At 59.3% G+C, this 13,913-nt stretch overlaps 1 protein-coding gene and 1 non-coding gene across 2 annotated transcripts in view; one reads left to right on the top strand and one right to left on the bottom strand.

The window, feature by feature from the left end:
- The window catches only part of LOC133362806 (uncharacterized), a 33,585-nt gene extending 19,876 nt beyond the window's left edge, over positions 1–13,709 (bottom strand). The window contains 5 exon segments of the mRNA XM_061581747.1: positions 1,335–2,054; positions 2,158–2,363; positions 2,471–2,540; positions 6,840–6,925; positions 12,501–13,709. Coding sequence (XP_061437731.1) covers positions 1,335–2,054; positions 2,158–2,363; positions 2,471–2,540; positions 6,840–6,925; positions 12,501–13,514 — 2,096 coding nt within the window. The 5' untranslated portion in view covers positions 13,515–13,709.
- Positions 4,360–4,464, top strand: LOC133362808 (U6 spliceosomal RNA). The gene has a single exon (XR_009757533.1). It is a non-coding gene; the product is annotated as a U6 spliceosomal RNA (small nuclear RNA).
- Positions 13,710–13,913: the final 204 nt, after the last annotated feature.

Raw genomic sequence — 13,913 nt, 5'->3', positions numbered from 1 at the left:
TACCCAGCAGCCTCGTCCGCCCGCCCGTCCGTGTCTGCGTTTGTACCGGGGGGGGGGGGCCGTCGTGCGTGTGGCCGTCCGTCGTCCATCCGTCGGTGCGCGTGTCGTGCGCCTGTTTTACGTGTGTGCGCGCGTGTGTATGAGTTGTTGTGCCGCGTTACCGCCTCCCCGCAGTGTGGAGTGGGCAAGCGAGTTGGCTGTGGAGCGGCCTCTGAGCGAGCTGCAATGCACAGCAGCAGAGACAAGTCCGTGTGAGCGCCGAGCGCGGGGACGTTGACGTGGGCTGAGCTGAGCGTCTGTGTGCCCTGCGTTTTTCGATTTAAAGCTTCTTCGTGACTGCAGGGATCATCTTCTTGGTTCTCTCGGTAAAGTCACGTAGAAGGAAATACTAAAATATAAAAATAAAACATAATAAAACTAATTCTCACGACGTTTCGGCCACAATGCAAGCAGCCGTCCTCAGGTGAAGAAACAGACTCTGTCTTCTCGAACAGACCTGGTCTTCACCTGAGGACTGATACTGTGCGTTGTGGCCGAAACGTCGTGAGAATTATTTTATTATGTTTTATTTTTATTATTTATTACTTCCTTCTACGTGACTTTACCGAAAGAACCAAGAAGATGTGTGCCCTTCGTTGCTGTTTTGCGCTCTCAGTCGCCATGACGCCTCCCGTATGTTCGGCAGCCCCAAAGATTTTTCCTCACTGGCCAGTTTGGTGTTTTTTGGATCCAGCTCACGATGGGCCAACTAGATTGCGCGTCGCCACATCACAACGGCGAGCTACGAGTGCCGCACAGTTTGTCACACAGACTATTGAACTCAACTTAAATGCCATTGGGACCTCATTTGCCAGTAGAAAAATATGATAATTGTTTTTTTACCCTTTTATGTGGCAACAAAACTTGTCAGATAAAGGTACAGTGCATACATTATCAGAGTTATGTTTTTGTTTGCATTACGACTGCAGGTATTGTTGTCTATGCAACATGACTCCTTGTGAAAAAGGTGTCAGTTTTGTTGCCAGATAAAAGGGTAAAAAAATATTATCATAAACTTAAATAACTGCCCGTATCCCGAATTGGCCGGTGTGTTTACGATATGGCCGGGCCGATGTTAGTCCCAGTCCACCATCACTGAAGATGCTGAATGTTTATTGTTTATTGACGTAATCACCGTCGCCTTCTCAAGCCCTGGGGCTCTCGACCACCGAAAGCCGGCCACGTAGGCCTCAGTTGTCGTGTGAGTTCTTCGATCCTTCGGACCGGAGACCACTTGAAGTGGTCTCAGAAGTGGCTCGTGATCATCTCGCCGCCACCACCACCGCACAGACAACCGGCGCGGCTCCACCTCGTCCGCGTTCCGCATCTCATCTTCCTTCCTCTCGTTCCGCAGACGACCTCGGCGGCGGCTCAGACGCGCGGACGTCCCCGGTCGGGCTCGCCGACCTCGTGACCTCCGCCCGGGTCGTGACCCCGACCCGCATTTCCACTGCGACCTGCGCTCGCGGGACAGCTCCGAAGGTGTACCGCTACCCGAGCCCGCTGCACGCCGTCGCCATGCAGAGCTCCGCATTCCTGCACCGGCGAGGCGCCGGCGACGACCGCGACGCCGCCGCGTCGCCCGACGGAAAAACCTCCTCCGATGAGCGATGGCGCCCGCCGCCACCGTCGCCACGACGACGCCGGCGCGGACGACGAGGTGACCGCGACCGTAGCGGCGCCACTCGGCGCCGACAAGGCGACCGCCTACATCGCCGCGCTGCTGCAGAGGCGCGAGAGGAAGGCGGAGGCTGCCCGCGCCAACCTGAGCGTGCGGTATGAACCAGCAGTGCCCGTCCCGGCGGCCACGGCGTACGGTGTCGGCGGCGGGGCGGGCGGCGCGGTGGGCTCGGCGGTGGGCGGCGGCGGCGGTGCGCTGCCCGCGCTGGTGCGGCCCGCGTCCATCGCTCACTATGACACCTCGCGCCGCCACCACGACGACGATGACGACGACGGCCATGACGGCGGTGACGATGCCGAGCGGCGGTGGAGAGCGTCTGGCCCCCACGTCCATCCTGGCGCCGGCGATCGTCGCGGGAAATCGCCAAACCTGCAGCAGCAGCAGCAGCAGTCCACCACGAGTTCCGGCGCCGCGCCCTGACCTCCGTCTCCACGGACCTGCGCCCGCAGCGCGGCGCCGGCCGGTGGAGCGCGGCGGCCGAGCCAACGGCCGGCGCCCTGGGCTGGCGGCCGGGCGAGCTGGGCGGGCCCCGGTACCAGCAGCGGGAGGCGCGCATCTGCAAGCTCGGCCACGGCAGCTGGGCCGGCTCCCTGCACAAGTCGGCGGACCTGCGGGGCGGCCACGGCGACGACGGCGACAGCGCCTCCTCCGACCACCGACGGCACCCGAGGAACGCAGCTCGGTCGTCGTCGCCCAAGGGGCACCGGCTGCGCGAGGGCGTGGAGCTCGTGCGGCAGCGCTTCCGCTTGCCGGGGCGGCGCCGGGCGCCGGCGGGGAAGGCGCCAGCTCCGAGCCGGACGTGTCGGGCGGTGGACGCCAACTAACGGAACGGGAGGAGGTTGCGGGCGGCTCGTCGGTGTTCGATTGCCGCCGGCGATTGGTGCCGCATCCGTCCGAGATCCGCGGCATCGGCGCCGGTGCCGCGGGGACCGGAGCCGATGGATATCAGGCGGTGGTGGCTGGTGGAGGTGCCGGTCGGTTCGTGTTGGTAAACGGTGAATTCCCAGGTCCTGTTCGGACACCACTCGCCACTGACGCTGTCCGTGACCAGGGATCTGACTCGGGTCAGATCCCTGGTCACAGTGCGCTGACTGCTGTGTGGGGGGGGGGTTCACAAAGCCATCGATATCTCACGCACGTGATCCCGCGTGTGTTTCATGAGCCTTCACAATCGACGTTGAGCCATTGGTCCGTATCGTTTTTAACTGTTACAGCTCCTCCGGGAAAGTTCGATCATCAAAATAATAATCATCACCAGGTGTGGTGAAAACCACACCTGATGATGGATTCGTTTTAGCGGCGAGCCCAATCGTGTTTTGATTTTGTTGTTGTTGTTGTAACTTTCTGACGTGCCCCAGAGAGCTACCAAGAGAGAGCTTGACAGCTCGTAGAATCCCGCCAGTGTTTATAAATATTACAATTCTGATAGCCAAGCACAATCCACCTTCAATCGGCAGCTCGATGTGCACCTGTTGAGGCTCTCACCTGTCCGGGCTGTTGACGTACGAGAGACAGAGGTCGCAAACGGGTTTTGATTCCTTACCCGTACCCGTACCCGGCCGCACCAGGGTCGCAAATGGATACCCGCACCCGTACCACCGCTCCTCTCCACGATGGAGACCGCTCTACACAGAAACCTGTTTCAAGTGTTCAGGCGTCATTGACGCTCGCCCGGTGGAGCGGTGGCGCCGCGGTTTCAGCGCATTTGCGTTCTGGACCCGGAGAGCCGAGTTCGATTTCCCGAACAGACACTGGAACATGAGCGGGACAGAGGCGTGACATCTTGCACGCGCTGCGCCTCGCCCACCCGCGGGCAACTGGCAATAGCCAGAGGGGCCTCCGCTGCGTGGGCATGGAGAAGGAATGGAACGTGAACACGGCGCAGTTGTGGTCTGGGCCGAGCACGAGACTTCGAAGCGATTTGGCAACAGCGCTCGCGTCGAGCCCAGGGTCTCTCGTGCTGGACGAGAGTTGTCGGCTTCGATGCTCGTGTGCGGAGACACCGAGGCGAGGGGTGTAAGTAGCCGACATTTGGTAAACATGGCACGGGAACAAATGGCACACGTGGACACCGGGACACAAACATTTCACGATGAAACAGGACTCTACTAACAGTTAAAAGTGGTGTGCTAACAGTTATAAGTACTGTACTGACGGTTGTATACAGATATGAATGAAAGAGTTGATTCATCCCAAACCCCGAACCTGTTTCATTGTGCCTTCTTTCTCTCCAGAATTGATCACTCGTGCCATTTTTTCTTCCTTTACCAGTTTTACCTGTGACATTTTTATCTGTTTTACCTGTGCCTAGGTGCCTTCTTCCAATAAATGTTTTTGGAAAAAACCGTGAAACTCAATCAATGGCTGTCTATCTCTCACTCTTCGTGTATCTCTCTCCGTGTCTCTCTCTCCGTGTCTCTCTCTCCGTGTTTCTCTCTCTCCGTGTCTCTCACCGTCTCTCTCCGCGTGTCTCTCTCAGTCTCTCTCTCTCCGTGTCCTCTCTCTCTCCGTGTCTCTCTCTCCGTGTCTCTCTCTCCGTGTCTCTCTCTCCGTGTCTCTCTCTCAGTGTCTCTCTCTCCGTGTCTCTCTCTCTCCGTGTCTCTCTCTCCGTGTCTCTCTCTCCGTGTCTCTCTCTCTCTCTCTGATCCGGCCGTACATATACTAAAATTGGAACGATACAGAGAAGATTAGCATGGCCCCTGCGCAAGGATGACACCCAAATTCGTGAAGCGTTCTCTCCGTGTCTCGTCTCTCTCTCTCTCCACCTGTTTGGGTGCGGCCGCACGAACCTGTTGCTCCCGCTCCAACGTTGGTGTGGATGGAGGCCTGGGCTCACGTGATAGCCTGAGCCTAGGCTGAGAGAGTGCCCACGCGTTTATAGACGCTTTACCCCGCTTTTTTTTTCGTTTATTGAGTCGTCGTGTTCAACATCCTTCTCTTCCTTCACTGTGAGTTCTCCGTTTCTTTCACGTGGTGCTGGTTTTATTTGTTTTGTGTGTTTTTCTTCCATCCCTACGGCACCACGAGCAGCCTTGGGCCTGCTGTGGCTGCCTCTCTCACCCCCCTCTCTCTCGGTGTGTCTCTCTTTCTGTGTCTCTCTGTTTTTCTGTGTCTCTCTCTCTGTCTCTCTCCTTCTGAGTCCCTCTCGGTGTTTGTCTCTGTGTGTCTCTCTCTCTGTGTCTCTCCCCCCCTCCGTGTATCTCTCTCTGTGTCCCCCCCCCCCCCCGTGTCTATCTCTGTGTCTCTCTCTGTGTCTCTCTCCCTCTCCGTGTCTCTATCTGTGTGTCCCTCCCCCGTGTCCATCTCTCTGTGTCTCTCTCCCCCCTCCGTGTCTCTCTCTCTGCGCCCCCCCCCCCCCCCGTGTCTGTGTGCTCTCTCTCTGTGTCTCTCTCCCTGGTCTCACTCACTCACTCGCAGCACTCTCTCTTTCTCTCGTGTGGGTTTCCTTTGTTCTTTTTTCTCACTCTTTCTTTCTAGTGAGTTCCTCCTTGGTTTCACGGGTCTTGTGGGTTTAGGTGGGTCTTTATGATTTTTTGTGCATTTATTTATTTTCCCCTCCAATTTATTTGGGGTAGTGCAGCCGCGTTTTGCACGCTAGGGTGCTGTCGCCAAGCATCATGGCACAGTACCCCAAGCTTTAAACCCTCTCGCGAAGGAACGGCGTGATGGTGTTCCCCCCGCCCGAGATCACCGTTGAGGCCGTCGTCGCGGCGGCGGCTGAGGTCATTGGCATGGCGGGCATCCTCGTTAGCGAACGGGAAAATCACGGGGTCGTCCTTTATACGGCGGAGGAGGCCATGGTGGCGCGCCTTGCAGAGACGGAGCTGGACGTGGGGGGGGAGCTGTTTTTACAGTGCACCCCCCTCTCCTCGCCTGCCGTGAAGGTGCTCCTCTCCGGCGCGCCGCCATTCCTGAAATGTGCGGACCTGCAGCGGGACCTCCTCCGCTTAGGCACCGTAGTGTCCCGCGTCATCATGTTGCCATTGCGGACGAGGGACACGAGGATGGCACATGTAATGTCGCTGCGGCGACAGACATTTATGATATTGAAGGACGGCAATACAGAACTCAACGTGACCCTGAAGTATACCATCGAGGGACACGTTTACACCGTATACGCCTCCACGGCTGTACAGCGTTGCTTCGGCTGCGGCGGCGTCGGCCACACCCGGAGGAGCTGCCCGACCAAGGGCAAGGAGAACGTTGCTCCACCCGTGCCGGCGCACGCTGAGCAGCGGCAGCAGCAGCAGCAACAACAGCAGCAGCAGCAGCAACAACCACAACAACGGCAGCAGCAACAACAACAGCAGCAGCAACAGCAGCAGCAGCAACAACCACAACCACAGCAGCAACAGCAACAGCAGCAGGAACGCGCTGACCCTGCGCCTGGCCGCGCAGAGCCGGCGCCTGAAGGCGACAAAGATGGCTTCGTGCTAGTTAGGTCATGAAAGCGAAAAGCCAAAGCCAGCCGAGCAGAGGGGGGGTGCGACGGCACCTTTCCAAAGCGGGCGGGCACCGCTGGCGGCACCACCGAGCCGGACGGCTGCCCAGAAGGGGCGGCAGGGAGCGGCAGTGAGGGCACGGCGGAGAACGCGGTGAGCACAGCCGCCGCCGCCGCCGGCGGCCAAAACCACCCGCCGGATGCGACCGAGGCAGAGGGACGACCACCGGACCCAGCCGCGGCCGCACCGGCACGAGCAGAGGAGCGACTGCGGGCCACCTGTCGCGCCTGAGGGCGCAGCGCCACCCGAGGGGACCGCCCCATCGCTCGGCGGGGCGACGACCACGGATCCCGCGGACGAGGCACGCCCCGAGCAGGGTGAGACCCCGGCTCCTTGCAGCGCAATGGAAGAGATGGCGGTCACACCCGAGGGGGACGACGACGTTCTACCCGCCTCGACGTGCGACGGGGAGGGGGCCGCGGAGGCCACAGAAGGAGAGCACCCCGAGCCTGGCGAGACCCCGGTTCCGCCCGGGTCGTCGGAGGAAGTGACGGCCGGAGTACGCGCCGACACACACGGGGACTCTGACGACGAAGAGCAGTCGGGGTCCGACGTCGACGACGAAGGAGCCAGTGAAATGTTTTTTTCGGGAGTAGGAGGGGAGCGGGAGTACGTACCCGAAACCGTCCAAAGCTTCCTCCAATCGTCCTTCAGGAAGCGTCGAGTCAGCGTCCAAGCGAGCTTCCCCGATGTGATGGGCTTCCTGAACACCGCACAAAATATACAACGGGACCCCAATAAATGCGGCTTCAGCCAGCAGAAATGCTACCGGTTGCAGAAGTTTGTACAAAAACTGAGGAAGGGGTGCACCCCCCTTCCGCAGTGACCACCGGTGGCACCCACCCCCCCCCCCTATTGCAATGGCGTCAGGCGTCCGCGTGGCGAGTCTGAATTGCAATAGTGCTCGAAGCGATGAGAAATGGAGACGCATGTGTCGTTTTCTTGTCGACCAAAACGTCGAAGTGGCGCTCCTACAGGAGACACACCTCGATGCCACGCTGCAGGCTCAACGACAACACCTCATGGGCGGCCGGTTCTTCTTTAGCCACGGGGAGGCCAACCGGGGGGGGTCGCGATTGTGTGCGGCAAAAAATTCACTCCTGACCATGTGACCTTTAGGGAGATCGTGAAGGGACACCTGATTACGGCCGAGTTTGTGCTCGGCGACGTCAGGCTGCGGGTAGTCAACGTGTACGCACCGAGCGCGAGCCGCGAGAGGGGGCTCTTCTTCTCGGGCGCACTGAGGGACACCCTGGACGAAGCCGACTCGGACGAGGTGCTCACGATCGTCGGGGGTGATTTTAATTGCACCCTCGACCCGACTCTCGACCGTAATGGCGCCGAGCCTCACCCGGAGACTGCGCAGGCATTGGCTGACATAGTACGGAGGCTAAACCTACTCGACACGTGGCACCTGCAACATCCGGCCCAGCGGCAATATACGTGGTGCCGGTGTGGTGCACAAGGGCGGATTAGCCTCGCACGGCTGGAATGACTCTACGTGAATGCCGACGGTGCTAACCTGCTCGGCGAAAGCAGGGTGGTCCCGTCCGGTTTTTCCGACCACCACCTGGTGTCGGTGCGCTTGCGTCTCCCCCTTCTTGGGCACCGCAGACCCTACTGGCGTTTTAACCTGCAACTCTTAGAGAATGCGGACTTCCAGAGAGCTTTCAGGGCCTTCTGGAAGGGGTGGCTAACACAAAAGGGCAACTTTGACACGCTCCAGCAATGGTGGGATAATGGGAAGGTACAGATAGGGTCACTATGCCAGCGGTTTATGAGCCAGCACGCAGCAGCTAGGCGGGAATGGGAAGAGCGGTTACGGGATGAGTTGCTGGCGCTGGAAGCAGAGCTGGGCTCACCCCAAACTAATGCGGATTACCGCACGCTCTTGGAGCAGCAACGGCTGGTGAGGTCTGTGTCAGACCGGGAAGCCTATAAGGCCTTTGCGAATCAGAGAATGCAACATCTGCTAAAGATGGATGCGCCTACCAAATCATTTTTCAGGCAACAGAGGCAGCCAGTCACCAAAAACCTTATTTCCAGCCTGCAGGCACCGAGTGGTGAAGTCCACACGAGCGACGAGGGCATCGCTAGGGTCGTTAGGGCTTTTTACCAGGATCTGTTTACTGCAGAAAGCATCCAGGGGGATGCTCTTGGGGAATTGTTAGAGGGTGTGCCTAGACTGACCCCTCCCGAGATGGAACAGCTGGAAGGGCTGATCACCCTCCAGGAACTGGAGGCTGCGGTGAGTGGCCTAGCTACTGGGAAGGCGCCTGGGATCGATGGCCTCCCAGCCGAGTTCTTCAAAGCTTTTTGGGGTGAGCTCGGCCCTTCCCTGGTCGAGGTGCTGAATGCGAGTCTAGCAAAAGGGGAGTTGCCGCAGAGTTGCAGGAGAGCAGTGGTTACCCTGTTGCCCAAGAAGGGGGACTTGCGCCTCGCAGCGAACTGGCGGCCGGTGTCCGTGTTATGCACGGACTATAAGATCGTCGCAAAGGCGTTGGTTAACCGGTTGAAGGGCGCGGCGGGGAGGATCATCCAGCCGGAACAGACATGCTGTATCCCGGGGCGGTCTATCCATGATAACATCGGGGTGGTCAGAGACGTGATCGACCTGGCAGACACCCATGGACTGGACACCGGCCTCCTTTTTCTCTATCAAGAGAAGGCTTTTGACCGAGTCAGCCACGACTACATGTATGCGGTGCTAAGGTCTTTTGGGTTTGGCCAGGGATTTATTGCGTACGTGAGGCTCCTCTACACAAATGTGTCCAGCCTCCTCAAGCTGAATAATCGGCTCCGTGCCCCCCTGGTCGTTACGAGGGGTGTTAGGCAGGGATGCCCACTCTCGGGGCTGCTCTATGCGCTCTGCATCGAGCCGCTATTATTAACGCTGAACCGGACCCTGTCGGGCTTCCTTATCCCTGGGACGGAAAATGCTGCGGTAAAGGTCTCGGCGTACGCGGACGACGTGTGCGCGGTGGTCAACGACGCGAGAGACGTGGCGGCGGTGCACAGGGCGGTCGGCCTCTACGAGAGCGCCTCCACCGCAAAGGTGAACTGGCCAAAGTGCGAGGCGCTGTGTCTGGGGCCGCGGGGGACGATGCGCGCCGTGACGCTCCCAGGGGGGGTGGAGTGGGGCACGGAGGGCACCAATTACCTGGGGGTGTACCTGGGTAACCCGGCCACTGTGGCCAGGAATTGGGAGGATGTGGCGGAGAAGATTGGAGGGAGGTTGCAGGCGTGGGCCCGTTTCGCTCCGCAAATGTCGTACAGGGGACGGGTCCTCGTCGTTAATAACCTGGCGGCGGCCATGCTGTGGCATAAGGCCAGAGTCCTCCACCCCCCAGACTGGCTGTTGACGAAAGTACAGAGGGCTTTCACCGCCTTCGTCTGGCACGGAAGGCACTGGCAGAGGCCGGGGGTCCTCTGTTTGCCAGTGGAGGAGGGAGGCCAGGGCCTAGTGAGCGTCGCCAGCAGGGTGATGGCGTTCAGGGTCCTGGACATAAGGCGCCTGCTGTATGAGCCGGAGGAGCAGCCCTGGAAGGCCCTGGCCCTCGGCTTGCTGAGACAGGCCGGAAGGCTTGGGTACGGCCGCGAGCTCTTCCTGACGGACCTGGGGCTGGTAGACCAGTCGCCGCTGCCGAGGTATTATCGCAGCCTGCTAGATGCTTGGCGTAGTCTTGAATGGGAGAGGGCGCCCGCGGACTATGATGCGAGCCTTTTTCTGCGGGAGCCGCTACTCGCTAACGACCTCTTCCAGGGCCTGAAGGGGGAACGCACCCTGGCCGCGCGGTTTGTTGCCGGAGGGGTGAGCAGGGTCAGCGACCTGGTGGACCCTAGCCGGCGAAGGTGGAGAACGGCTCTGGAACTCTCAGAAGCGGCCGGGCTGCACTCCATGCTCGCCGGGACCAAACTGTTGCGGGAAGTCCTGCGGGCGATGAAGAGACTCGGAGTGGGGCTGGGAGAGTCGGGCGACAGGGAGGGACCCTCCTTCCCCCAGCTGACCTTCTCCTGTGCCGTCCCCTCTGATCGCGAGGAGGAAAATTATTAAAGATGGAGAACAGCAGGAGTGTCTCGCTGGCGGAAGTCCACAAGAAAAAGCTCTACACCGCCTGCGTAAAGGCGCTGCACTTCCGGGACTTGGAGGAGCTGCCAGACACGAAGTGGAGGGGATATTTCTCTGCCCTGACGGACGCTGGCCCCCAGTGGCGTGATATGTACCGGCCCCCCACTGCCAAAAGATGTGGCGACCTCCAATGGAGAGTAGCGCACTGGACTGTGCCGTCGGCGGTGTGGGTCAGCCGGGCCGTGCCGGGAGCTCCGGACACGTGCGCATTTTGCGGACTGAGGGAGGACCTGGCCCACCAGTTCCTCAAATGCAAGAGGCTCGCCCCGCTGTTCAGTTTCCTGGCGGGGGTGTTCGGGAGACTGGGCACCCCGTTTTGCGAGAGCGGCTTTGTGTACGGAGTGACCGGGACGGGGGGCGACAAGCGGCACGTCGCGAACTTTGTGTGCGCCCAGGCCAAACTGGCGATCTATACGACCCGGAAGCGGAGGCTGGAAGGCGGCAGCGGTAGCTGTGGAGTGCTGGCGATGGTGCAGGCCCTCATAAAGGCGCGGCTCGAGTTAGAGTTCGCCTATTACGGTCATGCCGAGGGGGAGAGTGACTTTTTGAAGAAATGGGGGTGCGCCAAAGACGCTCTGTGTACAGTTGTGCAGAATGCACTGATCTACACGTTTTGACCCCCCCCTCACCCCCCCCCCCCCCCCCGTTTCTTGTCCAGTCGTGCGGGACTGACGCCGCTGTTCGCTTTGTGGTGATTGTCACTGAGACTGAACGCATTTAATTTGTCACTGGTTGCAGAAATGGTTGCTTCCGAGTGGCTTACAAGGCACAGCAATATTCCAGCGCAATTTGCGCTGGGGAAATAAAGTTTTCAAAAGTCAAAGTCTCTCTCTGTCTCGCTCTCTGTCTCTCTCTGTCTCTCTCTCCTCGTCTTCACTGTCGCTGCCCGTCGGAGCTCGGCGTCTGCGGCTCCTCTCCTAGGTGGGCGTCCCCGGCCCGAACGCTCGCAGGAAGCCCTCCTGTGTGGCAGCAGAGAAACAGAACGGAAAGAGAGCCCCACCATCATCATCACCGAGGTGTAAATGCTCTGCTGATATGCGTGGCATTGTCCTTGTGCTGGTCGCCTTTTGGCGTTGTTCTCTGATCTGATACTGGTGGTGAGTCACTGGGTAGAGAGACACTGGGTGGTGAGTCACTGATACAGAGACACTGGGTAGTGAGACACTGGGTAGTGAGACACTGGGTAGTGAGACACTGGTACAGAGACACTGGGTAGTGAGACACTGGGTAGAGCGACACCGGGTAGTGAGACACTGGTGGTGAGTCACTGGTACAGAGACACTGGGTAGTGAGACACTGGGTAGTGAGACACTGGTGGTGAGTCACTGGTACAGAGACACTGGGTAGTGAGACACTGCTAGTGAGACACTGGGTAGTGAGACACCGGGTAGTGAGACACTGGTGGTGAGTCACTGGTACAGAGACACTGGGTAGAGAGACACTGGGTAGAGAGACACTGGGTAGTGAGACACTGGTACAGAGACACTGGGTAGTGAGACACTGAGACACCGGGTAGTGAGACACTGGGTAGTGAGACACTGCTAGTGAGACACTGGGTAGTGAGACACCGGGTAGTGAGACACTGGTGGTGAGTCACTGGTACAGAGACACTGGGCAGAGAGACACTGGGTAGTGAGACACTGGTACAGAGACACTGGGTAGTGAGACACTGAGACACCGGGTAGTGACACACTGGGTAGTGAGACACTGCTAGTGAGACACTGGGTAGTGAGACACCGGGTAATGAGACACTGGTGGTGAGTCACTGGTACAGAGACACTGGGTAGTGAGACACTGGGTAGTGAGACACCGGGTAGTGAGTCACTGGTACAGAGACACTGGGTAGTGAGACAATGGGTAGTGAGACACTGGGTGGTCAGACACTGGGTAGTGAGACACTGGGTGGTGAGACAATGGGTAGTGAGACACTGCTAGTGAGACACTGGGTAGTGAGACACTGGGTGGTGAGACACTGCTAGTGAGACACTGGGTGGTGAGACACTGGTGGCGATTGGAGGACATGGGTCAGATCAACTCAATAACAACGGTAGGAGGCTGCTAGATTTTGTGCAGACCATGGGCTTGTAATTACCAACACGCTGTTCCAGCGAAATTGTGGTGTTGATGGTGGCGGTGTGTAACCCCTCACCCAGCCTCCCTGTTCCATGAGCCAGGTCTTGCATGTGGTCAACAGCACAGCGGCCACCGCGTCCGTCAAGGGCCAAGTCTCCTCCGAGTCGCCCAGACGACCGGAGGCCCTCAGGTTCTTGACGAGCAGCGCGCAAAACACCACCATGGACAGCACGCAGCCCCAGCTCATGGGCCCCGCGGTGAGAACCTGCCAGGCCAGGGTCACGACCAGCCGGCGCGGGTCCACTTGCTTCGCCAGCTCCTCCGCGCGCCTCACAAAGTCTGGGATGGAGGCTTCGAACTCCGCCAGCAACGCGTCTCCTCGGGTGTCGAGCGCCTCCTGCAGAAGCTCCACACGCATCCGCACCAGCCGCCGGGAGGTCTGGAGCAGCGAGCGCACCTCCCGGAGCTGCCGCTGTATTTTCCGCGCCTGCCGCTGCAGCTCCTGCCACTCCTTGAACTGCTGCAACTGCTGGAAATGCTCCTGCTGCATTTGGTGCAGCTGCTTGAACCGACGCATCAGCTGCACCTCCTGGAGCTGATACTTCTTCTGCAGCTCCTGCAGCAGCTGCTGCTGCTGCTGCACATCCAGGAGCTGCTCCTGCTGCTGCAGCTGCTGCACAAGCTCCTGTTGCCGCTGCACCTGCTGGAGCTGCTCCTGCACCTGCTGCATGTGCTGGAATTGCTGCTGCCAGAGCTTCTCCATCCACTGCTGCTGCTGCTGCTGCTGCGACAGCAGGAGATGTTGCTGCACCGCCGGGAGCTGCTCCTGCAACTGCTGAAGCTGCTGCTGCAGCTGCTGCTGCAGCCCCTGCTGCAGCAGAGGCTGCTGCTGCTGCACAGGCTGCTGCTGCTGCTCCGTCTGCTGCGTCAGGTGAGCCACGTAGCCGGAGATGAGATCGCCGGTTACGATGGTCAGCAACTGCATCGCTTCATCCTCCTCCTCCTCCTCCTCCTCCTCGCAGCCACCGCCCCTCGCCTGAATCTCCCCCGCAGAATGCGACGCGGCTTGGGCAGAGACCGCAGGCTGCATGGCGGTGTAGGCCTCAGTGGCGGGTGTTGACTTCGTTGTTGCTGATTCCGCTGCCGCTGTTGCTGTGGGAGGGTCGTTGATGTCGCGAGGCAATTGAGGAGGTAGAGGAGGTAGAGGGGGTAGAGGAGGTAGAGGAGGAGGTAGAGGAGGAGGTAGAGGAGGTGGCAACTTCGCGACTCGATGGAAGCTGTTGGCTTCTACCTCCATTGCGATTTGGTTAACGGTGATGTCGTCGGATCGATCCGTGGATCGATTCCTCCATGCGATTACGTTAGAATCGACTTCGATTGCAAGCCGTCGGTCGATTCTGACCTCGATTCACGATCCGCACGAGGGGGGGGTCACAGAGACCCATAGACTACAGAAGAGATAAATAATAAAAAATAATGTAAATAATAA

Source organism: Lethenteron reissneri, unplaced genomic scaffold (assembly GCF_015708825.2).
Source record: "Lethenteron reissneri isolate LAM-NWPU_2019-01 unplaced genomic scaffold, ASM1570882v1 scaffold_1627, whole genome shotgun sequence".
Taxonomy (NCBI): Eukaryota; Metazoa; Chordata; class Hyperoartia; order Petromyzontiformes; family Petromyzontidae; genus Lethenteron; species Lethenteron reissneri.
Note: the sequence above shows the minus strand (reverse complement) of the source record. Positions and strands in the feature narration are given on the sequence as shown.